The sequence below is a fragment of the Scomber scombrus genome, chromosome 10 (genome assembly GCF_963691925.1).
Source record: "Scomber scombrus chromosome 10, fScoSco1.1, whole genome shotgun sequence".
Taxonomy (NCBI): domain Eukaryota; kingdom Metazoa; phylum Chordata; class Actinopteri; order Scombriformes; family Scombridae; genus Scomber; species Scomber scombrus.
This window is the reverse complement of record NC_084979.1, coordinates 3,268,914-3,295,231: the sequence shown is the minus strand read 5'-3', so window position 1 is coordinate 3,295,231 and position 26,318 is coordinate 3,268,914. Positions and strand designations below refer to the sequence as shown.

Genomic DNA, 26,318 nt, shown 5'->3' with positions numbered 1-26,318 from the left:
AAACATCATCACTCTGTTCTGTAATCTGTGGATAATTTAGGGTAAGCACCTGGAACGTGTTGGTCAGCGAACTTAATGTTGATGATGTAATTGCCAGGTTCAGTGGGGCAGTAGGTGACCTTACAGGTGCCGTCCTCCTGGTCCTCAGTGTTGATGTCCACTTTACTGGGTCCCTCAATGGACAGGCTCAGACCGCCATAGCCTGTATGGAATAAATAGTGAGTTGAAATGTCAAGTCTGGATGCCTTAAAATAAAAATTTAACAACTCTTTTAAACAGCGTAAGTATTTTTTATCAAGCATGTACCAGCATCACGAGTGTCGATGATGAACTCTGCGGGCTCAAAGGTCCTGGCCTCGCTCAGGCCCCGCCCACTGACACGCACACGGCTGGCATCGCCGATCTCCGATTGGTTGATCATAACAGAGATGGGGCTGCTGGGAATATGACGGCCGTTCTTCTTGATGTTCACCAGATGTTCTCCAATCTCCTTAGGAACAAATGAGATACCTGCAACAGACACAACGCATAGGGTTAAAAATATAACAGCTGACGAGCAAACAGCCTTTTCCAGTCGATTTATCCTCGCTCACACACTCACCAACATGTCCGTTACGCAGCATCTTCAGCAGACAGGGCTCCTCGCGGCCTGAAGGCGTGGTGAGTGAGGCGGTCAGCTGGCTGAGGTCCAGCTCACCGATGTCCAGTGGAATATCTGCGGCGGATCCCACCTTCAGATGGGACATCCTCATGGAGTCATCACCTGGAGACACAGCAGTGACAGCCCAGTTAGGTACTACTTACTTACTTTTTGAAGGGTTACAAAAAGATCAGGCCAATGTTAGAATTGTGTCCATGTGATCGAATTACATATTCTCAGTAAATTACACAAAGATTTGAGGATAAATGATATTACCAGTAATCCTAGCAGAGAAGGGGCTGCCAGGGATGTGCTTGTCATTGTATTTGACCAGGATGCTGTAGTCTCCTGGCAGGACGGGCAGGTAGGACACAGTGCATGTCCCATCCTGGTTGTCCAGACAGCTGATGTCAGCCTTGGATGGACCCTCGATGGCCAGTGACAGACCACCTACACGGACACGACATGAACAGATGTTTTTATGTGATTACATTTGTCATTTTTAGCCTTCTCTTCTGCTACCTTCTTTAAGTCATGACTACTAAACATTAAAAGTAATCAGAAAGTATTCTAGTCAGGTGTATACTGCCATGTGAGTGCTACGTACCCTCCCCAGCATCCTTAGTGTTAACAGTGAAAACAGCAGGCTTGTTGACAGTGCCATGGATGAGGCCAGGGCCATAGGCGCTGACATTACCACTGTTCATGTAGTCCACGTAGAACTGTAGGGGACTTCCTGTGAACGACAACAGATAGAAGAGGAAAGAATAGTGAGTTGTGAAGCCATTTTCCAAAATCCTCAAGGATTAGTGAAAAAGCTTCAAAAAGGGATGGTGTACCAGGGATGTGGATTCCATCATATTTGATGTCCATCTCATGCAGACCGGCCTCAGTTGGAGCATACTTGACGGTAACCGTGCCATCTTTGTTGTCTGTGATGTCAGGCTTGGCCACCTTGCCTGATGGCATTCGGACCTCACCTTAAGTTTCAGACACAAAGATAACAGTAAGATAAAAGCAACCCGGAAGACATCACTGAAGACCAGGGTTCAATCTGTCTGCGGTCATTACCTGTGATCTCTCCCTTTTGGATGGTGAATGGGATGACCAGGTCGAACGGTCTCAGCCCTGCCACATCCAGGCCGTTCATGCCCATTGGTCTGTCTGTCGCCTGGGAGACAGAGGGTCAGAAGTCAATAACACTATTGTTGAAAAGACTGCAGTGATGGGTGTGGTTAGGACAACAGAACACAGTGCAGGATAGAGGGGTAAAAGCTTCAGAACACCAAAAAAACAAAAAAAAAAACAAAATGGGATGAGACAATCATGAGAAGAAGTGACTGACAATGAGGGATGACAATGGTGATCATGGTCGTGATGATGACACCGACACACAACTGTGAGAGAGAGAATGAGATGAGGACAAAAACACTGGTAGGTCAGGGGAGAAGGAAGAAATACAGTTAATGTGGAGCAGCTTAAATGCCCATAATGATGATTTTCCTAAGTGAGTTGACATGGAGCACTGCTGAACTGTTTAATTTCAAAATTCAAACACTCAGGAGTGCCTTTTTTTGTTACTGTGCAGCTCTGTTGCACTTTCCATGTGTTTAAAGGAATCCTGGTTACGAGACGAACGGACAGAATGGAGGGAGTGAAATGAGAGAAAAAGCCCTCTCAGAGATGAAACACCTGCAATGAGAGACAGCAGACACTGACGCAGGCTGATGAAGGGAGGCCATGTGTGATGATGAAGGTAAGAGGGAGAGAGAGAGAGGGGGAGGCCATGTGTGATGATGAAGGTAAGAGAGAGAGAGAGAGAGAGAGAGAGAGAGAGAGAGAGAGAGAGAGAGAGAGAGAGAGAGAGAGAGAGAGAGAGAGAGAGAGAGAGAGAGAGAGAGAGAGAGAGAGAGAGAGAGAGAGAGAGAGAGAGAGAGAGAGAGAGAGAGAGAGAGAGAACCCAGGGATGTTGAATAAAATGGAGTTAATGATTGAGAGGGATGAGAGAGGCTGGAGACAGAGGTTTGTTTTTGTTTTTTGTTTTTTTGTTGTTTTTTTTTTTTAGGTACCCAGGGCTGTTGTGCGTAGTACTGGGGCATTTGGCTCTGCTGCATGAGCTGGTCTGATGGAGCTCCTTCCAGTGCCTGAGGGGGGGATGGGTAGGGGTGGTGTAGGGGATGGAGAGGGTAAAAAAAAAGATGGAAGGGATTGAAGGGGAATAAAACAGTAGTCAGAGTGATTTTGAATACATGTGGCGCCACCAGGACCCAATCACGAAGCTTCTGTAGGGAGAAACAGTGTCGGCCAATACCAGTGTTTCATTAATAAGCTGTAAGCCTCACTGTGTGGATGAGACTAGGATCATTCTCATATGTGTAAGGCAACATCAGGCTTGACTTAAACATTGCTTTCTTGTTCTTTGTAAAACAAAATATAACAAATACACAGATATAAATGTACTAAATTATTATTTATGAAAAGAATGGTCTCCAAAACCAGGTAGGCCGATTGTCACTGATGTATGGATCCAACTATTTGAATCAGCAGATGTAAATATTTATGCTATTCTGCAGGGTGAGAGAAAAAGATAATGACAATATGCATATCTCCTCTAACTGTAACTGTGTTTAATATTGAGAGGGAAAACAAATAACTACATATCCGGCATGGTGACTTGACATTGAAATATCAGATAGAAAATATTGTTGGTGAACTGGATGGCAGATTGCAAGCCCTGTTTTTTCCCCTCTGAGATGTAGACAAAGAACAGTTGAAGGCTACTTCTACTCTGAGCCCCCTGACTCCTTGTTCATGTCCTGATTATGCCTTCAGGTTCATAATGAGTGATAATCACAACACTAACTACTGAATTCTGTATGATAAAGTGTCTTTGCTTTGCTTGCAGTGTTCTCATGAAGTCTGCCATTACCTAAAAATCAAGACACTTCTGCAACTCTGTAACTTCAAGACCATTTCCTGTTTGTTCTCTGCCTGATTGTGACCACTTCCACTGAGCTTGCTTATTGTTAGTTTTAGACATCAACTCTGACATTGTCTGCTCTCGTCATTTTCTTTCTGTCGTTTCGCTAAACTGTTAACAGAGTGTTGCAGTCAATAAGGACATGATGCTCCGCCAACCTACCCTGTATAAATCAAAGGTTAACACTCACCGTGACTTGGAAGGGACTGTTGGGGATGTGCTCCCCTCCGAAACGGACGCAGATGACATACTCGCCAGGCTGCGGCGCCGTGTAGAAGATGTCAAATGTGCCGTCCTCATTTTCTACAACGTCCACGTCAAGCTCCGCCCCCTCGGGCGTGCACACGCTGCACGTCACTTTGCCTTTACCAGCAGCCTTGGCGTCCACAGTGATGACTGTTTGTTCGCCAATCTGGATGGTTGGGCCGACACCAGCGCCTGAAGAATTTAGAAGAAAGTCAGCTGTGAGATATGTAAATATTTTTTTTTATATTTTTTAATATTATATGAGACGCTCCCTTTCACACACTCAACATTCAGCATGCACATTCCACAACCATGAGACCAGGTTAAAGTTGGATGAAATCCAGTCGTGTTATATCCATCAACTCTATATTGTTACCATTGATTCATGTTATTATCAAACCACTTCCATGTAGAACTGAAAACTAGATTAGCCAACGTGCCATTCCACCATGCCATCCTGCCTACTCTGTTAGTCCATTAGTCTGTCCAATTAAAAATATGAAAGAAGAAAAAACGAACAGTTAGGAGACAGGAAGTAGAAAAATGAGCTGGGAGGATAAAAAAAACCGTAGGGGAGAGAGAAACATAAGAAAAGATGTTCAGAAAGTATAGAGAGAAGATGGGAGATTCCGTTGAAAGCTGGTGCCACTATCCTCCATGCTAACAGAAAATACAGAGACAGCAGAGCAGTTCCCTCTACATTATAAAGTCATTCAGTAGGCTTACCTAAACCGTGACCGCCGATTGAGACTGATAATAGGAACAGTGAGAAGCAGGGGAGCGAGAGAAAAAAAAGTGACAAGACAGTCAGGTGGGGGTGGGGGTGGTGGGAGGCAATAACTGTGCTCCAAACACTTGGATGAAAACAAACGGTGATGGTGGGTTGTGAAGCAGGGGGGGGGGGGGTGGTGTGTATGTGTGTGTGTACAGCGGGGACTGGGGCGAGGGGGGTGTGTGGGGTGTGTGGGGTGTGGGGGTAACTGAGGAGCACAGCGAGGAATACAACATACCAGTGGATGAAAAATAAGATATGAGCAGCAGGTATGCTGACAGAACAGTTTTCACTTTCACAGATGTGAGTGTTGATATTTGATCTCCTCTGAGGACTTTAAAAAAAGAAAACTTATAATATGATGCTCTGACTACTGTGAATCGCATCAAAGCTGGTACAGAATTCAATGTTACTGGAAAAAGAAAATACGGGAATAAATTTGTTTATTTTAAAGAAACAGTTGAACCTTTTAGGAAATGCACTTTGCTTTCTTGTCAAGGTTTAGATAAGAAAAAAAAACAATACAAAACATTTAAAAAAATAAATATCTGGGTTCTAAAGATGAAGCTGTAGCAAGCAGCCAGTTAGCTTAGCATAAAGACAGGAAGTTGAAACCGGTAAACAGCTAGCCTGGCTCTGTCCAAAGTTATCAAAATCCACTAGAACCTCTAAACACACCAATTTAAAACTTAATATCTTGTTTGTTTAATCAAAAAAAATCGCCACAGTTTGTTGCTTTTATACTTGAGATAACAGTTAGCTGTTGGTCTGGTATGACCACTAGCTTTTGGTGGATAATGTAAGCAAACCTTAATGTTAGCTAAGAGATATTGCTTTGCAAATTACTCTTTGGTTTTCATACATTTAAAAAAAAAAACAGACAGCATGTAAATAAGGGAGCTTTCGTTTCTTCCTGCTTCTAGGTTTCATGCTAAGCTAACAGTCTCTTGGCTCTGGCTTCATATTTAGCAAACAGATATAACAGTGATATCAATTTCATCTAACGCTCATCAAGAAAGTGAATAAGTGCATTTCGTAAAATAAATTCATAATATAAATCATGTAAAACGGGAGAATAACACAAGATTTTTTTAAAAATACCATTTTCTGTGAAACAACGTTCTCAAATTATTTTTTGTTTTGTTAATTGCTTTGAGAGTGATTTGTGTTTTCTATAACAAAAAAAGTTAATATACCGTATATATTTTGCAGGTTGAGCACATTGAAACACTAGAATGAATTTTTCCGCAGTAAGCAAAGACAATGTGTGAGAAGTTTATAATTCCTATTCAAGTACTTCAAAATAGGAACTATCCTCTGAGCTGCCCTCGTTTGCAATAGAACTTCGCTGACTGTAAAATGTGGTGAACGGCAGGAAGAAGCAACAACATCTGGATATATGGGGACATAAATTCAAAGTGAAAATCTGATCTGCCTCTGAAAAATATGGGTGTTTTTTGGTATAAGTAGGTAACCAAAAGTAAAAGGCTTTGTAATAATCCAGAGGCATTCATGATGACTTATAATTGTGACTGTATTGTATATAACAGTAAATATCATTACCACGCAGAATGACTTTTGTATAGGACGAGTCACTAGGATAATAAGGGACAGGAGAGAAATTAACCAACACAATGGATTTTGAGAAAATTGCCACTTCTGCCAGGTATGATGTTCCTACTATATGATGACAAATGCATGTACAGTGGTCTAGCTTTTTGTACATACCTGTGACAGTACACTTGCTGGCATCTCCTGTGGGCAGGGCCCTGATACGGTAGGGTGAATATGGGATCTCATCCCCTCCGTACTTAATAAGGATGGTGTATCTACCAGTCATGTCTGGCACATAGGACACCAGGTAGGTTCCGTCATGGTTGTCACGGATGTTGGCCTTCTTAGGCTTCCCCTCTGGATCCTGCAGGAGCATAACATTTCAAAATGTTTATCAAGATAATCTAGAATAATAGTTTATTTTATTACATGAATCCCATGTGTGTACTAACAGTGATCTGCACTGCCAGAAGTCCCTCGCCAGCGTCTTTGGCATCGATGGTGAACTCAACAGGCAGAGAGGCGGGCACCCCAGTGGTGTTGAGGCCAGGTCCACTGGCACGCACCTTACTGGCATCATGGGTGGGAAGCACCTTCACCTTGTATGGGCTAACAGAGGGAGAGAGGGGAAGACTGATTGTACACAGACAGATAACACTGAAGAGGAATAAATATTTAGATGTTAAAGACATTTTGAGTGTTAGTTATCATACAAAGAATCCATGCAGGTGTTCTATCCATGCAGTGTCTGTATGTGTGTTACCTGCGTGGGATCTCCTCATCAGCATATAATACGTTAATGGAATATGGGCCCTCCCTGGTTGGAACATAGTTGACGGTGTGAGTTTGGTCGCCGTTATCCACGACTTCCAAAGGCTCCACCACACCTAAACTCACACGCAGAAAGAGTTTTAGTTAAATAAATAATGTTAAAAGTGTTTAAATGCTGACTTTATAGGATTCTTGAGTTTTAATCATGAATATATACAGAAACATTAGAACACACCTTTGGGTCCTTGCACGCGGACCTGCAGTGGGGCCACTCCAGCTTTGGAGGCGTCCACTGTGAATGCCTGAGGGACATTGGCTCTGACATTGTTGCCCAGCCCTGGACCCTGGCACTTGACCTTCGTGCTGTCCACTGTGTCACTGACGGGCACAGAGAAGGGACTTCCTGAAGAGATGAAACATGAAAAGAGTTAAGGTTATGTTCTTTATCATACGGAAGCTGTAAACTTTTTCCGAGTCCTGTCCGAAATCTGGACTGATTCAGAGATAATCTAACAGCAGAAGAAAGAGTAAATCCTCATGTCACCTGTTAAAAAGGAGCCTTTCATTTGCAACCGGGTCATTGAAAAAGGAACTTACTCAGGGTTAGACTCATTAAATACCACATAACAACAATAAAACATTATGACAATAATACAGAAAAGTTGCAATTACTTTCCAGCTGCAACAGTTCATTACCTTTGATGGGCTGTCCTCCGTAAGTGATGTTGAGGTTGTATTTGCCTGTCTCGTAGGGGACGTACTCCACACTGCAGCTGCCGTCCTTGTTGTCAGTGCAGGACATTTTTGCCTCTGATGGACCCTCCATTGCCAGACCAAGACCACCAGTCCCAGCTCCCCTGTAGAGGTGAGGAAATACTGTTACATTTGTGTTTTTTCCATCTCACTGAACTGTGAGCCTGCCCTAAGCTGTGAGCTCTAGGTCTTACTTACCGGGTCTCCACTGTGAACTTGTTGGGTTTGTTGGTGATGCCTCCTTTCAGACCAGGGCCGTGCACACGTACGCGAGCTGGATCACAGCCTTCAGTGACGCCAACACGGAATGGACTCTTAGGCACTGGAGAGCCATCGTAGCAAACCTCCACATTGTGTGGGCCTGAAGCATACACAGAAAATATCGGTTTCAAACTCATCTATCACAGAATTCAAGTCTCTAAACCTACAGCAATCTTACAAATTCTGCAGATGTTGTTATGTTGTAACTCACCCTCCTCGTAGGGAGTGTATTCTACACTGTATGTTCCATCTCTAAGATCGGTGATCAGGGCATCCGTATGGCTGCCAGATGGGTTGCTGATGAGAGTTTTGATGTGGTCGCCTCCGGACTGTGTGAGAGCACGAGCATCCACAGTAAAATCTGTGGTCGCCTCGCGGAAAACACCTAAAATACACAACATGTTGGTGAAATGTTGATGAAAAGCTTGAACAGACTCGGATTACATAATATTACATGTAGAGATGCCCTGATCCAATTTCCAATACCTCAACTCAGGGTATCTGTAGGTACAGAGTCCTAGCAAAGAGCAACATCTAAACTATTTTAATCTACTGCACTTTAGGGTACTTTACCTTTGCCCTCCACTCCAGGTCCGAACACACGGACACCACTGGCATCGACCGCAGGCTCCACGTTGAGCCGAGCAGGGAAGTTTGGCACATCCTGGCCACCATAGCGGATGGTGAGGGTGTATGAGCCAGGGTAGAGAGGGATGTAGGTGATGGTGTATGTCCCGTCTCCATTATCCTGGATGTGAACCTCAGCCTCAGTGCCGCTGTCTGAGATGATCTCAATGGTCAACTCAGCCGGGCCGGCGTTGGTACAGTCCACGATGAACTCCCCTGTCTCCCCGACCTTGGCACGCTCCAAGCCTGGGCCAGAGCAGCGGACCTGAGATGAGAGGAGAGTAGAGATGGAGATAAATGATCAACGATTCACAACTGTGTCAGCAACAGAATTACACACTTTTTCAAGTTTGTGGTTGCTGCACCACATGTCAACACCGAGAGTTAGTTGTTTTCTTTTTAACACTGTTTTACATACAAACATTTCAAGTCACGACGGTTTACATAACCTTTTGCTTTCACACAGCACAGTTTATCACTGACAGTTTGTTTGCATGCATTTTGGTTAACATTCTGTCTTGAACATTTCTTGCTTGCATAAATTACTTTCTGCCCTTTTGTTTTTCATAAATACAAATTCATCTTCCCCTGGCCAAAAGAAGCGGTGCCAGTAAAGTTGGCCTCTTATTGTGGCAATACTGTGGCGGGCAGGAAGTGGAAGAGGCCAACTGGGTGTGCCAGACTTTTGGGACCAAGTTAAATTTAAGTTTAGTTGTTTTTCTTGGTCGTAAATAGGTTTTTGATTTAAATATTTGTTGATATTAAGGTTCATTTGTGATATAGAGTTAATTGTTTATTCCTGCTCCCATTGTATGTGTGTGTAGGCTAGACTTTCTGCATATAAACCCTCCCTTTGTGTCATTATGCAGGTCAGTTATATTGAGTTCAGTTTAGGTTGCTGTTTGTTTGTCTTGAAGTTACTTTGCTCTAGTAACTGACAATGTTACACATATTATTCATTTACAGTATAACAATATTGTCTGCCAATAACTGTAGCCAACCTTGGAGGGGTCTGTGGCAGGATAAGCGGTGGGGTTGAAAGGTGATCCTGGGATCGGAACTCCATCATAGGTCAGTTCAACCTGGTATGGCCCCGCCTCCCGAGGGATGAACTTCAACTGACTGGTCTCTGGGCTCAGGCCTGGCTCAACCTGCAAGACATTTGAACAGGATTTGACCAATTAGGGAAAAAAATACTTAGATTATCATTCTGTATGTGTCATATCTTAAAGATTACAAATTACATCTATATATTAATCTTAATTCAAATACATAGTTTTAAAAAAAAAAAGCCAGAAGCTGTGAGAGGACTACATTTGGTCTCAAAATAGATCTTTTTTTTTTCTGAGGGAAATAAATCAAAATTAAATGTGTGTCAATTCAAAAATGTGCCATACCTTACTGGTCACTGGTTTCCCTGATGGTGAAGTCACCTTGGCTGCGACTTTGCCCTGACCGCCAGCACCCTTTGATTTCACAGTCACCTCCTGATCTTTGCCTACAGTCATTTCTACAATGACACACAGAGCGAAGAGAGTGCTGCAGAGTTCAAAACAGACTGATCCAGTTGGAAAAAATGGATAGAAAAACGCTGATATTCAAGATATTGCATTGTACAGTTGTGTATTTTACAAAGACAATACTCAATAAGTGGATGATGCTGATAACTGAACGTACTATTCAGCTCTGCTCACATACTGTATGTTAAACACAGAAATGATGCTATATATAAAGAGTTCAAAATGTGCAGAGAGAGTGAATGAGAGGTATGACTGGAAGGTACATACTGCCTCCCAGGCCTGTGACGTTGATCTTGCTGAGGTCCAGTGTTGGCGCCACAGCAACGTTGAAGGGACTCTTGGGAATATTATCTCCACCATAGGTCACAGCAACTCCCAGAGGACCCTGGAGCAAGAAATGGGAGGAGTACCACAGACAAATTATTATGTAGGGAAGGGTGGTAGAAAACCTAAACTTAGCTTGACCACCAACATCAAACAAAGCCTTTTTCTGACTGAACAAATAAACTAAATATCTGTCCATGATTAAATCAGCTAGAAGAATAACTAACTAAGAATAATTAACAATAACATTTGGGGAAATCTGCTTATTTGCCTTCTTACCAAGAGTTAGTGGAGAGCATTGATACTTATGTCCATTTGTTAACTATGTTGATTAGCTTAGCCTAGCATAAAGACTAGAAACAGGGTAAACAGCTAAGCTAACTAGCTAACTATTTTTTGTCTTGGTGCACCGCAAGCTTGCCAGGTAAACAGTGAAAGCTCCATAAAGTCCCTTCGTCCAACTACTGGCAGAGCCAAGCTAGCCATTTCCCCTTTGTTCCTGTATTTATGCTCAGCTATGCTAATAGTCACTTGGTTCTAGCTTCATACTTAACACACAAGAGTGGAATCAATCTTGACAAGAAAGTGAATAAGTATATGTCCCAAAATGTCCAGCTATTATTAGTTCCACATTTTTTTTATCATTGTGTGTACCTGCTGCACAGGTGTGTATTTCACAGTGTGTGTGTTGTCATGGTTGTTGATGATTTCAAAGTCCTTGACAGCCTCCGCTTTGGTTGGACCACTGAAGTTGCAGTCCAGATTTGCCTTTCCTGCTCCTTTAGTGTTCACGGTGAAATGAGTGGGCTTGCTTAATTCAACACCTATGAGAGACACACAGAAGATTAATATGAGTTCATGTGAATTTGAACTAAATTTACTAATTTTCATAATCTCTCATAATTTCTCTAAACTCCATTTCCAACAGCACAGTGATCCAACACCAAGAGGTATTAAGAATATACTATATTTACTCTTTTAATGATGTTGTAATGCAATTCTCTGGCTTACAGGTAATTAGCTAAACATCATTTCGGTTGTGTTTAATTTAGGTTTGATAGCAAAAAAGAAAAATTGAGCAGTTGGCATGAGTAGTGATGGTCACAACAGCTTCACGTGGAAAATGGAAAGAAAGTTGCATGTTTAAGTGTGGAGTTCAATAAAAACATAAAAATATTTCACACTGAACAACCTACTGAATAGTGTTCTTACCACTGCGGCTGAGTCCTGGTCCCTCAGCTTTGACTTTGCTTGAATCATGAGCAGGATCCACTTTGACCCTGATGGGTGTCATTGGAATAGCCTGAAAAACACAAACATAAGGATACTAGTCTTCAAACATACGTACACAGACAACGCTATCCTATGAAAAATGATACATGCACATTCTTTCATTCATAAAAAAAACGGACAAACTCACCTGATCAGCAAAGAGGACCATGATGGTGTAGCTGCCTGCTCCAGGAGGAGTGTATTTGACAGTAAATGTGTCGTTGTCATTCCTAATGATGTCAAAGTCGATGTCAGCCTCTGCTGGTCCCACCACTCCGGGGGCGCACTTGATTCCAATGCTGATATCACCTGAGGGCAGGAGCCAAAACTCAATATAACACACCTTACACTTATGATTTAATGGGAAAGACATATTAAATACACCCAAGAAGAAAATGTAGTCCTAAGATTTGGACCTTTAAATTTATTTTTTGGCCACTTGGGGCCAGCAGAACCATCTGAAACACAACATTAATATATTGTTGCTGTATGAAGTTGGCCATTTATATGTTTGCAAGAGAAGGAGCAACATTAGCATTCATTTGAAGTCATAATTCTCTCCCCAAAACCTGAGGGTAATATCTGGCTTTTTGTCTGTTAAATGCCTTCTTTACTAGGTAGTGGCTAACTTTGTATATCTACCTTTTGGTGCTGGGCAGGAAACCTTTATATGTTTTATAAAACATCAATTAGGCAGTGATAAATAATACTGTGACTTATTGTGTGATAGAATGCAACTGTATAATGTGGCTTTACCTTGACCAGCCTCTGCGCAGTCGACGGTGAAGTATGTTGGCTCAAAGGCCTTCAGGCCGGTCTTGGCCACCCCAGGTCCTGATACCTTCACCTTGTTTGGATGACAGCCTGCCCCGATATTCATCTGTGGTCAAAGCACAATGGCAAAAGAGACATTTCTGTAAAAAATGTCTGAACAACAACATGCTCTGTATGTGTCCGTAAGTGTACTCACCCTGAATGGGCTGTCTGGGATGTTAACACTTCCCCAAGAGACCAGGACAGTGTGTTTTAAGGGTTTACGGGGTGTGTAAGTACAGCTGTATGTGCCATTCCCATTATCCTTAACCTGGACATCCACAGGAGTGCCTTCAACATCCTGTAGAGATGTGGAAAACCAAAGAGTTAAATAAGAGAAAACTTTTAAGTGGAATCAAACATGTAACATATGGAGACACTGATGCTTGAGGGACCGGGTCAGGGTCAGATAATCCTACACGTGCATTAGATTCTTGTTCGTAAGCTTAAACATACACAGCCCTACCTGAGCCAGAATCTTCAGAGGAGCTTTTCCTCCTTGCTTGGCATCAACTGTGAACTCAGTGGGCTTTCCAACAGCCAAACCACTGCTTTGAAGGCCTGGACCGAATGCCTTAACCTGGAAAACACACATTCATTGAGCTGATTAGGAACATGGTTATACATTATGAACAGAAACTGCTCTCTGTGACCAATAACATCTCTAAAAGGAATAACTGATATTCATTTTATGATGTATGTCTGGCAAAAGTTGTCGTTTGTCCACATGTGCATACCTTGTCAGGGTAGAAGTCTTTTGGTGGTGGGTTGACAATCTCAGCCATGAAGGGAGAGTGCTGGATGTCCTCATTCTTGCAGAGCACATGCACTGCGTACTCTCCAGCCTCTGTGGGCCAGTAGCGCACATCACAAGATCCATCACCCTTGTCATCACATTCGATCTTGGCCTGAGATGGACCTTCCACAGAGAAAGCTGAACAGGGGGAAAAATACAGCAAACTTAGAAGAGCTTTTGATACTTGCAGAAACGCATACTTTCAGGATTCTTCTGCCATATGTATATTTGTTTTATTTCTCAGGCTTCCTTACCTAGTGTACCGATGTTGTCTCCAACAGCTTCCACCACAAAGTCGGCAGATTTGCCAACCACACCGCCCTCCAGTCCTGGACCCCAGGCCCTCACCTTCTGCGGGCCGGCCTCAGCACCAATCTTGACCTCAATGGGACTAAATGGAGCAAAGACGGTCAGTCACAATGAAAAGTCAATTTGGTTGAGTTGTAGTATTTGTTTCTGCACAAGAGTGTACCTGCGGGGAATGTGCTGTCCTCCCCAAGTAATGGTGATGGTATATGTTCCAGGTGTGGTGGGGTAATACTCAAATTCGAAGACACCATCTCCAACATCTTTCCTTTTACATGGCTCCTCAAGACCCTCTGCAAACACATTGATACACATTAGTTCTTTTTAATCTGCTACATTTTTGGAGCCATGTTAAAAAATGTTTTCTTGTTTTATGTGCAAGGCATAATGAGTATATCATCAGCATACAGGGGAGTACATATGGTTCACCATTTCAACTGGGTATAATAACAGACAGCTACTAGAAGTTTATGAGGGTTAAACCTTTACTTCATTGAATCTTTAACCTGTGGACAGTGCAACATGCTTTTAAAACAACATATATCAGCAAGTCCTACCCATGTTAAAGGGTCTTAGTTTTGTTTCCCCTTTCAACTACACTAAGGTCAACGTCCACATGCTGTAAAGCCTTTTGAAGTAAATTGGTGGTTTTGGGCTAACTTCAAAAACACTATAAAGCTCGTACGACCAGTTTTGCCAAAAAATGGGATTTTCTTTCTAAATCTGGTGAATTTTAAAATCCTTCAACAAGTAATATTAATTTAATAATGATAATAATAACTGCAAATGATGACGTTTCAATTCATTTCGATCAAGTTTTCAATCTTTCACTCTTTTGGTCTGACAATGCTGGATACAGTCAACGTCTTAGCAAGCAATGTTTATTCCCATATGAAGCAGAAATGTACATTAATTTGGAGCCACCTTGTGTATGCAAGTCTAATATTAACTTTCTTTTAGCTCAGTTTTGGTCTTCACCTCCTAAGGGAAACATCTGGCTCTATAGGTGGTAAATGCTTCACTATATTCACCAGCTAGTCTCTAACTTTGTCTGCCATTTGTGAGATGCAGGTATAAAAAGCAGCTTATTGTAGCTAGAAACAATGCCGATAAGACTGGTGAGAAATAAGGGTTCATAATCTGCTTGCAGTATATCAGACTGTACCGTAGATGGAGCATGAGTAAAGTCAAGACTTGTGTTTGCAGTATAACTCACTGGGCCCCTTGATGGAGACTTTGAGCTCTCCAGTGCCGGCTCCTTTGGTGTAAACCTTGAAGTCCGCAGTCTCCTTCACCCTCAGGCCCTTTGGCTGCAAACCACGACCCTTAGCTCTGCAGAGGGTGGGGTTACATGCTGCAGAGAGACACACGAAAAGAAAGAGTGAGTGAGAAACAGAAATACAGACAACAGCTCTCAGTGTTATGACTCCAACATTATGACCACATGTGAGTTCAATGGTTTCAGTAGGGATAGAAGGAATGAGCTGTGGGGTGAATGATATAAAACCAAAATAAATTTCCATCCGAACAGTATGTCAATCACGCTTAAAGATTGTTGGAAGGCTTTCAGTGCTTTTCAACTGTCCTTTCTCTCTCTCCTCATACCCTCCACACCCCTCATGTGCCTCTTTATCTCTCTATATTTACCCGCAGAGTGAATTCTATCTTCAAAGGGGAAGTGGAATATCCTTCATATCTCCTGATAATGTATAAAATAGGACGTGCTGAGTCACAGTTGGATGGCCCTGCAGGAAGCAAGCTATTGACTACAGGCACAAGATATCTTACAGGGAGGGGACTATTAAGCACTCTGTTGGTTAAGAAAAATATTATTTTGAAAATGTATTTTAACGCCAGAAGGTCATGTCACATAAACAACCCTAGCATAAAAACTATAACAAATGATAAATGGCCAAATGGGCCAAATGGATTGAAAGACATGGAGTCTAGTGAGGTGCATTACAGGAACATCTAAGATCCAGCAATTTTGGAGCTTAATGCAAGTTAGGATATCTTGACATTTGCTGCTTCAATTTTGACCATTCTTTTTAATCTGTCTCACTTAGTTATAAGTATTAAACATTGAACCACAAAAGCAACAAAAAACTGAATATCATTGATCTTCTCATTAAAATGAATACAAATTTAATTCATCATATCCTGGAAAATTCCAGGCTTGGCGTCATGTCTCATTGATTCATAACCTTATGCTATAAATTTCCCAACAAGGCATCATCTCACAACATGAGCTAACATGCTGAAGGTTTTAATTGTTCTTTACAGTAGGATTATTGCAACTGGCAATTGCTTTATAGATATAGATATAAAGGCCCTGTAAACTTCTTTTCTTTATTACTTTCTTATTATGAGTGATGGGATCTAACACGAACACACTTACTTTCTGCCAAAGTTATATATTATATTATATTATATAAACAGTTTTGGCTGTTTCATACGAGCTAGTTCAGTAGTTGACTTTTTTCTATTGTCATTGGTTTGAAGTGGGTGGGTCTCGTGTTATAAACTTCAGTGCACCATTTGATGTAGATCCTGTTCACAGTGTGGGTTGTTTAGCTACTGCCACACCACACCCACACAGTTCTGATGTAGCAGATTAGGCTTTCAACTAGATTGGTAGGTAGATTGATAAGTTTTCCTCATTGTAATCATTCCTCCCATTCATACAGGCTATCAAAATGTGCTTTCACTGCTGACACTTCATATTAGCTTCAGATCAACTTTTAAATACATTTTTACACAGAAGGAGGACTGTGGATTTAGTCCTCCATCACTTCCATTGAAATAGCATTATGAAGGGATCTTCTAATGGTCAGTATGAACAGGAGGAATCATTACAGCAAGAAAAACAGTTTTCAGAGATCATTTGGATGTCTGACTGTTGTTTTAAGACATACTTTAAAATGTATTTTCAGGTGGATGAAAAAACCCAACATCCAAATTACAAACTTAATCAAAATGTTTTGATATTGCCAATATTTCGGATTATTTGTAAGTTTCCACCAAAATTCATACAATTATTAACACTAAAACTCATATCTGTACATGAGTAAAATAACAACACATTGCTTCTGATGGACACACCCAATCCAAGTCAAAGGTTGTGGTTTATTTAAGATAGGGACTTTTCTACTTCCTAGAAAACATGACCACATGTGAGCTGGAGCAAATGAGGCATCACACACTTCAGTAGTCTCCCATTAAAATGTGGGAAAAATGGTTAGGAAGTGAAGTGAGGTGGCATGTATGAACAGGAGAGTATTTCTTCATGGATGTGTTGAAAACTCCTAATATGGCGACACAACTCTGGAGATGCTTGAGTCATTACACGTTTAACTTTCAGTTTGATTTTACCGATAGATGACACACACATAAAGCAAATCCACAGAGGGAAATTAGTCACCAAAACGTGCCATTCTAGAAAACACACACGCAAAGTAAAAACAGTGGAGTTAAATATCTAACATGGGCATGCATGCAACAACACACACACACACACAGACACACACGCAGACACACGCTCGCACACGTTGGGTACCCAAGAGAGATCCCAGGAAACAGGAAATGACAGCAGAAGGAAGAGGCCGTTCCAGAAGAGAGAGGACAGATACCACCAGGCCTCTATCAAAGAGAAGAGGGGAACTAGGGAGTGGGAGAGAGAGAGAGAGAGAGAGAGAAGAAAGAGGACACCACTTCCAGTAAAGTGGCAGGAAAAGACAAGCCAAAGCATTACACACAATTGAAGAGAAAACAGCAGAGAGAGCAAATATTTAAAAAGGTAGAAAAGCCTTTAAGAGTCAAAGTGGATTTGGTTGCAGTTGATAGTCATTATAGGCTGAGATTCTAGACTTCTATAAATATAATTTAGGTGATTTAAAGGTAAAGAATTGAACATTAAAAGCATAGAATGTCACTGTGACATCCTTTATAGAGTGATTTGTAGTGCTGCTGTAATAGGAGTGGATCTCCTGAGGTATTGAATGTATAACTACTTCTCAGCGGGACAGTCTTACCTTCTCCCACGTCGACTGTGAAGGGGCTCCTGTTGATCGCGCCACCCGCGAAGGTGACGTAGACGATGTGCTGGCCCTCCAGGGTGGGTTTGTAGGTACAGCGGTAGCTACTGTTGCCCTTGTCCTCGATGGCGCAAGTCACCGTGTTCTTCTTACCGGTAGGATCCATGATCACCACCTCCACCTCCCCGACACCAGCTCCTGAGACGAGGAGTAGAATAGAAAACACATGAGTGTAGTAAGAGTTCAAATATATGCACGCAGGCTTCTTCGATCCGTGTCCTTACCTGCTGTGTAGACGTCAAAGTAGGTGGACTTGTTGGCGATGTTCCCTGAGAGCTCGATACCCGGTCCCTGGGCTGTGGCCTTGGTGGAGTCTCCCTGAGCCATGCCGACCTCCACCTCGAAGGGGCTCTTAGAGATGTGCTGCCCTGCGAACAACACCGTCACCTACAAAGACGAAAGAAGGGAGTGAAAATTGTTTTCTGGTAGCGAAGCTCGCTTTTTTTGTCCCCTTATTTGACATCAAGCGTTAGGATATCAGTATAATTGATATGTTATTTATTATTTTCCCTTTATTAAGTGGCTCTAGCTTGAGATCTGAGAGGACAGGTACAGATCACCTTAGAGAGAGTTCATTTTCCACTGGAGCCCAACTGTCTACGTAATGTTGTATTCTTTAATAACTGCTGCTATGCAGTCATCACTTACAGACCTTTGCACAATAGTCTTTATTGGATTAAGATTGAGTGATTTGGTTTCAGCTCTTGATTATAAAAGATCCAGTAAATAGGGGTTGATGTAAAGTTTGAAGGAGTATTTATTTAATGATATTTATGCTGTAAACATCACCTCACTGACTCCATGAAGACAGAGAGGTGGTAATTAAATGTGCGCACTTATGTAAGCGACAGAGATGGAGTGTGTGAGTGAAAGAAAAAATGTATTCTTTTTTTGGTACTTTTGCTTAGATTTTGATGAAACAAATACGTTTTTTTATTCCATGTATTATTCTTCCTTGTCAAAACCGGGATCCTACCTTACCCACAATGCAGCTTAACTGCCAAAAGTTGGGTCAGATTTACACTAGTAAACAGCTAATGTAACCTGAGCAGGGATAAGGAGTATGGAGAGTATGATGTCAGTATATGGGGGTGTGTTTCTCTCAGCAGCTCAAACTCTGAGCCCCTGACTCTTGACTTCCAGCGTCCCCTGGCCCACACTGGTCACATCACCGTCATGTAAGATCTGAAAATAAGCTTACCTTGTGCATGCCTGTGACTTTCGGGGTGTAGTAGACAGCGTAGGTGCGGTTCTTATCATTGTTGGCTGTCACTTTAGCCTGAAGAGAAATTTAAAAAAAGAAGAAGTGAGCAACATGGTATGTCACAGTACATGAGATTATCTTATAGTGGCTTCCAACAATTCTCATATTCAGTAACTGGTTAGAGCCCGACCGATATATTGGTCAGCCAATTTTATCGCAGATATATCAGATAATAAGCGTATATGTTGTCCGATATGTACCCATATCTTTTCAAGTTATATAGGGAGCATTTAATGTACATTTGATCCCTTTTCTAAATTCAATTTAAATATATATTTACATGTTTTTTTTGTTATTTAGTTAGTTTAGTTACTTCTAGTTATTTATAATTATTAAATTCCCGTTGTAGTTTACGGTTTCAGTGCGTTGATGTCATTTTATACAATAAAGTTTATAGTCAAACTTTAAACGTCATGCCTTCATCACATATCTTTATCATAAGTGTTTGATAACTACATTTAAGGGATCAATGCAAAAAATGTATGTTTATGTCTATGTTCTTTATATATAAAATTATTGGCTGACATATCGATATCGGAATTTTTTTACTCCTTAATATTGGTATCGGACCCAAAAATCCAGTATCGGTCGGCCCTACAACTGGTTGAGCAGGGCTGACGACAAGCAACCCAAGCCACTTAAGACAAAACTTTATAATATTCATATTTAATCATACCATAGTTAACACAGCATGTTTGTATACCACTTTACATAAATCACTTTACTTTCCCCCCCCCCCCCAAGTTTTAACCATAACCATAGCTTCATTATAGCTCCAACATGCCGATCCCTAACTGTTTACATAGTGAAACAATTACCTAGTTATACTACCAATGGTGCCAAAAAAACAAACATGACTCATCATATACAAACACTTTCATGGGTCATCATAACCCATGTAATAAAGACTAAACACTGTCAAGCTACCAGTGTCTCACCTCCTCTCTGTGTCCTGCGGGGTCCTCCACGTAAACCAGGACCTCGCCCATGCCTGCGCTGATGGTCTCCACGGTGAACACAGCCTTCTTCATCACAACATTACCTGTAGGCTCAACACCTGCAGAGAGGAAGGAGTTGGGACAGTACATTCAAAAAACATTTCCTGTTTATATTTATTATACCTTATATAAAAATTGACTGACTGCAGTGCCAACTTAATACATGCTATTTAACATCTATATCACATTTTAGGCATTATGGAGAGCAATTTGCAAAGATTTGATGTAAACATGGTCTAAGCTGATCCAGCTGCCCAACTCAAATCAACTGCATTTGCTTGCTTTCTTCTTGAAATCCAGTTACAGATGTGTTTGTGTGTGTGTGTGTGTGTGTGTGTGTGTGTGTGTGTGTGTGTGTGTGTGTGCGTGTACCTGGCCCATAGGCACGAGCCTTCTTGGGGTTGAGTTTGGGTCGCAGTGGTGCGCCAGGCTTCAGTTTAGCCTTGGGGAACTGGGACAGGTAAGTCATGACTGAATGTTCGTCCACATTGGGGTCAACAATCTCCTCTGGGGTGATCACCTGAGAGAGCAAGACAAGACCAAAATGATGATAATGAAAGGCCAGTTTTTACTTCCTCTATTTATTTGCTGATGAAAAAGAACAGAGGCTACAGCTGTACCGCCTGAAGGAAGGCTTGATAAGTTGCCATGGAGACCACACAAATAAACTAGTGCCGTGATTTAGCCTAACCACATACCAACCTCTACTCTCTACTCAGAAAGTACCTGAGACAAACTTACATGGAAAGCCAGCAGGCGCCCACTCATTGGCTAATTTTAAAAGCCACAGAGACAACAGGGGAAAGGACAGACTCAGTTTCTTAGCAGAAGCACAACTAAAGCCGGAAACAGCGGCGACCACAGAGCCAACTGTCAGCACGCTATGCCGTGCCAGCACTGTGCCAATCATACCAACACTACACTGTCACTCAGCAGCGTGGCCCGAGAAACAAAGCGACATTTGTTTAAATCCATTTGAAATCTCCCTATTAAATGTTGAACTTTTCTTTCTGGATACACACTAATGGGATAAAATGTTTGACTTCAGGCTGTGTTGATTCTCTACATGATGTCTTATTGAACATCCTACATATCTAAGCACTGCTTTAATGTGTTGATTAGGTTGTGTCCAATGTAGAATACAATTTAAATAGAGATGGTCAAACTATGCATGCCAGTCATGAGTCTGGATGGTATTCTGTATTTTTCTTATTGTTGGCAAAACCCATACTGGTCAATGACGTGTTCGTGTGTCCATGTGGTTTAGTCAAATTTAAAGGGGTTAAAATGTGAAAATAAACGTATGAATAACTTGCACACCCTTGCTTGTGGACCCAGCATCACATTCCTGCTTTTAATCCATTTTGAGAGAACATATTAGAGGATTATGGCAAAAATGTCTAAGTGGTGTAACCATAAAAACGTTGTACCAAATAATTCAACTTGCTTAAAAACTCTTACATTATTATTTTTTTATATTAAAGGTAATGGAATACAATTGTTCTATATATTACATTTAATCTGGGGAATCATGTACATCAGGAACCATTTACCCTTTTAAAATGGTGTAATGTTGTGGTTACACCATTTGACATTTTCAGGAGCATTCAGTCTTACTTTTTGTAAAAGAAAATGGTGCAAATGTCATTTCAAATGATATAAAACCAACAAAAATACTAAATGTACATGTTAACAAACCTGATGCTGCTTTTAAAACTATTTTAAAGATATTTTTTAATTGCTCATCTTATTTGTCACTGACCCAACTTACAAATAAATGTGTGTCTAAAGTCTAATATATCCGCAACTCCAGAACTTAATATTAGTGATGCCCCTTTTAAAGATTGACATCGTCAGTAGTAAACAGTGGTCGCAAAGTATTAAGAGACCGATCAACACATTGTTGCTTTTGATTTTTTGGAAATGTTTTTTTATTTTACCTGTGGGATACCCAACCAGTCGTCAGCTTGCTGCATGGCCTCACGGGCGTTGTCCACTGGTTTGGTCTGATCCCACTGGTCCCAGTCAGGACACAGACCTGAAGAAAAGAGTGAAGGTGAGTTGGACACGTGAAAAGATGTCATAACAAAACATATTTTACATTTTGTCTTGCTAAGTGGATTCATGAACAGCGTCAGGGAGTGAAGTGCAGTATTTCTGTTGGATTAAGGAACATTAAAGTTGACCTGAACTTCACTACTAAAAGAAACCGAGAGCTTCTTTTGTTACAGTCAAGCCGTCTAATTATGGCCAAAATGTTACAGCCTTGACGACGTCTAGCAGATAAAGGGAGAATGCAAAACATGCAAAGTAATCTTTCTTTGAAGGTGAATGTGCAGCTGTTGTAGTTAGATATGGAGCCATACATATGTCTTCATGACTCCTCAAGATGTCTACCCTTGAATTTATCCATTGTATCTTATGATATTCTTTTATTATCACAAAAGCTGCCTTGGCAATGTATCTACGTAAGCAGTCTATTTACTTGATCATTGACTAAAATCCGAGGGTTGTTATTTTTGGACACTGCTGGACATCTTTTACTGGAGGGAAATAAAAGCTTTTCTTGAAGTCTTATCTGTTGTTCAGGGCCGTTGGAGATCCACAGGTATGCCAAACATTCCAAGCATGTAAACAGAAACCTCATTTATCCTTCACTTTCCCCCTCACCTATATCTCTCCCTCCTCTTACTCCCCTCCTTTACGGGACCATAATGGGAAGGTTAAGTACTCCCCACCTCCTCTCTAGTCTGCTCAGCTCATCATCAAACCTGCCCTAATGTTTTACTCTCAGACAGATGAGAATTACGCATTCACGCTTTCCCTGACCTGACCTCAGGTCTGCAGCTGTCAATCACTGTCGTAAGCAGAAACGTTAAACGCTAAAAGACACACTAAGACTCAACTTGGACGTCACAACACTAGAGAAAATTTTATTTTTTTAATGTCTAACATGCTTACTAACATCCAAGATTTGTGCAACCGAAATGTATAAAACCTTACAAAGCAACAGACCAGTGTTTTGGTGACCCTGACCAATCTGTTATCCTCCAGAGATAAATGGGTTCAGGGCACTTGATACTTGGCTGGTGTTCATTTCAGACCCTGGCTGTGGGGGAACACATGTACACCACACACACACCCACACATTCTGGTGGTTCACCTCCACTGACCCATGGAAGACACAAAACACCCCCCACCTCTGCATATACACACAAATCCCTCTCCGTGACACAAGAATACAAAGATATTCCCCTCACCTGGAGCACAGCTGTCGACCAGGGCACCCAGGGCCCGGCCCGTCTGCCAGTCCCGGTTGAAGTTGGTGATGGGAAGCTCGGGCAGTTTGTTCTGGATCCATCCTAACAGCCTCTGCTTAGGTGTCTTCTGCCTGCCGCCGTCGTCTGTCTCCTCATCCTCATCCCACATAGGCATGGAGATGGAGTAGTGCAGGATCAAGGTCCATATCAGACCCAAGATCAGCTTCAGATTTCCATCAACAATGGCTTTAGAGTCTGGGAGAGTGGGAGAGAGAGATAGGGAGATAGAGAGAGAGAAAGAAGATTTTAAGTCCTGTTATTCCGTTTATTTTAACCCACACAACAATGTTAAGATGAAACCCTCCTTCAAAACACAGTTGCATTCAAAAGAATCATAACGGTGTGAAAAACAGATGAGAAAAGAGTAATGATTTGGGATGATATTTGATCATTCTCTGCCTTACTGTCAGTGTTTTAGTAAGAAGGTTCTGCAATGATCTCACTCTGGAGTCTATCTGCTATCTAATCTAAAGCTAAAAACGGGGAGTTGGGTGCATACCTAGGAATCATCGACCATGGTCTGGTCTGGGGAAAGATAGTAGTAGTGTATGTTGACTTCCAACAAGGTACTTTATAGCCTATTGGACATGACAGTACTGAGACTGCACTGATAAAAGGTGTCTAATGAGGTTCATCTGAATACTGATTCAAGCGAAACATCAGTTCTTGGGTTGCTTAATGTTAGCACATTCTTTAAAAGACAGGTGGTCTGTTGAGAATGGACTGTCCCGAGTTGGTTCAGGTCATACATCGAAGGCAGGAGCTATGTTGTTGCCACTGGTGATTATAAACAGTCCCTCAGGGTTCAATTCTAGGCCTCTTGTTATTCACCCTCCCTTTAGAAAAGCCAAAATATAAGATTGCTTATCATTGCTATGCAGACGATACACTAATTTACAGAGCCCAGGTCCCTTTGACTCACAGTGTCAATGCTTAGAGGAAGTAAATAGCTGGATGCAGTGAAATGTCCTTCAATTACATAAACACAAGACAGAAATAAGTGTATTAAGCAACAAGGAGTAAAGACAAAAAACTTCTAGATTGATTCCACAACTATAAAGACAAATGCTCAAGTTAGAAATGTAAAATCTCAAACAAACATAGGGATTTACAGATCTCATGTCCAGACAAGATTTAGAGACAGCGTATATTCTAACAGGACTATTAGACAACTTTAGAAAACTGTTGCCAGAGTTGTAGCGAGAACCAGGAGAACAGAGCATAAGTTATTAGCCCTGTACTCACAAGTTTACACTGCCGTCCAATGAGATATTTAATATGAAGCAGATACATTGCTGCTGGTTTATCAAATGCATACTAACATATACTTCTTTCCCATCTTAATTTAAAACAACTTCCATTCTACTTTGCCTACTCCATAAGTTTAATTGTTTAAGTTCACTCTGCTTTTTTTCCTTTTTTTTTCTTTTTAAAACTAATTTAATTTTCCTTTCTACTGTATTTTATAAAAACACTGTTTGTTAATACAACAGGTTTTGGATAATTAATTACCAATTTTAAGCCTTGACAATTTTAAACCTTCCCTTTACAAACAGAGAGCAGTCCATATTGCCATATAAAGATGCAATGCCATATCTAAGTAACATGTCAGTTTACTCTAAATTACATCTGAGGCATTTCTCTGTGTTCAGACAGAGCCACATATACCACTGCAAGCAGAGGAGAAAGTGATGCAACCAGAAGCTAGTCCAGGCATGAGGGAGAGAACCACATACACACCATCCAACACAGCATGCACAAACATGTTGCGCAGCATGCAGTTGATCAGGAAGGATGATTACTCAGGGCCAGTTATGAAGAAAGGGTGGAGTAGCATGTGTGTGTGTGTGTGTGTGTGTGTCCTAATTGAGAATGATTACAGCAGAACCAGGGTCAAAGGGTTAAAGGTCTGGTTCTTGTAGGTATTTGAAGATTGTTGCTGATGGATATACTGAAATGATGTACAGATAGGCCTCAGGCTCTCTGCAGCGGGTCTGTAAAGTCAAAGTTTTGGGTCTGGTAATATAGACATGCATGTGAATCCCACATCTGACAGCAGATGTGTCCAGTTTGCAGTTTGCCTGTGATTTCAGACTTGTCAACACTCAGATAAGGGATCCAGAAGGCCTGACAACAGATAGAACGAGGCTGTAAAAACATCATCTTTGGGCAAGGAAGAGGCTTTAGTGTATTCTGGTTCAGCACCGTTCACAATGTCACATTAATTTGTTGTGTCATTGTTGTCTAGACTGGAATAAATGTTGGTAGCAGCAGCATTGTTGTCCTGAATGATCCTAAAGTGAGCCCCTTTTTTTTCCCTGAAATGTTTTTGCATGAGAGTGCTGGGGCTGCAGTTGGGGGCTGGGGCTACTGAAAAGGCTGAATATTTAAAGCCTGCAGGAGGAGGGTCTGAAACCTATTTGGCCAAGAGTTATGAGAAAGAGTTTGAGGACAAAGTCGAGATAGATGGAGGTCTTAACCAAAGGAGGGTGGGGGAGATTTAATGCATGTTGAAGATGAGGAGTGACACAGCAGTCAAGTAATGAAATGAGGTGAGAAACAGAAAGCAGAGAAAAAACATCCAAGTTATACATCAGATGCCATTAAATTAGATGAGTTCTTTGCCTACATGCAGAACCACATCTGGGACATTTCTAAGTCCATCTCAGTTGGCTGAGTCTGAGTTCGAGGTCCAACAAAGAGCAAAGTTGGCAAAGATGCCAACCCTGTGATACATGATGTCAGCTGCTCCCAGTGGAAAAATATACTCCAAAAAATGGTAATAAAAACAGAGCAGGGTCAGAAGAAAAGGCCTATTTGGATGACCCATTACCTTGGGAACTTTTAGTGAGCTGGATCATAATAGCAACCAAGGGGCAACTCAGTCCACTCTGGAAGGGTAGGAAAAAAGAAAAAGAGGAGAGGAAACAGGGAAAAGCCAAGAAGCGAGAGACGTGAGACAAAGTAAGTGATTATAAGGGAGAGAAGGAATGCAGGAAAGAGGTGG

The 26,318-nt window shown here is 41.5% G+C and overlaps 1 protein-coding gene across 4 annotated transcripts in view; it reads right to left on the bottom strand.

The window, feature by feature from the left end:
• The window catches only part of flna (filamin A, alpha (actin binding protein 280)), a 54,026-nt gene that overhangs the window by 5,696 nt on the left and 22,012 nt on the right, over positions 1–26,318 (bottom strand). Inside the window, exons 3-40 of one of the 4 annotated variants that reach the window (XM_062426553.1) lie at positions 23,252–23,506; positions 21,932–22,029; positions 20,364–20,511; positions 19,932–20,050; positions 18,931–19,008; positions 17,954–18,116; positions 17,667–17,867; positions 14,852–14,989; positions 13,802–13,928; positions 13,584–13,720; positions 13,271–13,467; positions 13,000–13,113; positions 12,691–12,834; positions 12,477–12,600; positions 11,869–12,029; positions 11,661–11,751; positions 11,103–11,272; positions 10,392–10,509; positions 10,002–10,114; positions 9,606–9,755; positions 8,551–8,869; positions 8,189–8,362; positions 7,915–8,077; positions 7,660–7,820; positions 7,199–7,366; positions 6,956–7,079; positions 6,645–6,801; positions 6,367–6,556; positions 4,593–4,616; positions 3,811–4,058; positions 2,710–2,784; positions 1,712–1,811; positions 1,480–1,620; positions 1,248–1,376; positions 917–1,090; positions 602–763; positions 307–510; positions 50–202 (exon numbers count right to left, since the gene is read on the bottom strand). In XM_062426553.1, the coding sequence (XP_062282537.1) occupies positions 50–202; positions 307–510; positions 602–763; positions 917–1,090; positions 1,248–1,376; positions 1,480–1,620; positions 1,712–1,811; positions 2,710–2,784; positions 3,811–4,058; positions 4,593–4,616; positions 6,367–6,556; positions 6,645–6,801; positions 6,956–7,079; positions 7,199–7,366; positions 7,660–7,820; positions 7,915–8,077; positions 8,189–8,362; positions 8,551–8,869; positions 9,606–9,755; positions 10,002–10,114; positions 10,392–10,509; positions 11,103–11,272; positions 11,661–11,751; positions 11,869–12,029; positions 12,477–12,600; positions 12,691–12,834; positions 13,000–13,113; positions 13,271–13,467; positions 13,584–13,720; positions 13,802–13,928; positions 14,852–14,989; positions 17,667–17,867; positions 17,954–18,116; positions 18,931–19,008; positions 19,932–20,050; positions 20,364–20,511; positions 21,932–22,029; positions 23,252–23,506 (5,712 nt within the window). The remainder of the gene's footprint in view (positions 1–49; positions 203–306; positions 511–601; positions 764–916; positions 1,091–1,247; positions 1,377–1,479; positions 1,621–1,711; positions 1,812–2,709; positions 2,785–3,810; positions 4,059–4,592; positions 4,617–6,366; positions 6,557–6,644; positions 6,802–6,955; positions 7,080–7,198; positions 7,367–7,659; positions 7,821–7,914; positions 8,078–8,188; positions 8,363–8,550; positions 8,870–9,605; positions 9,756–10,001; positions 10,115–10,391; positions 10,510–11,102; positions 11,273–11,660; positions 11,752–11,868; positions 12,030–12,476; positions 12,601–12,690; positions 12,835–12,999; positions 13,114–13,270; positions 13,468–13,583; positions 13,721–13,801; positions 13,929–14,851; positions 14,990–17,666; positions 17,868–17,953; positions 18,117–18,930; positions 19,009–19,931; positions 20,051–20,363; positions 20,512–21,931; positions 22,030–23,251; positions 23,507–26,318) is intronic. The other 3 variants (XM_062426555.1, XM_062426556.1, XM_062426554.1) reach the window with 3 other exon arrangements.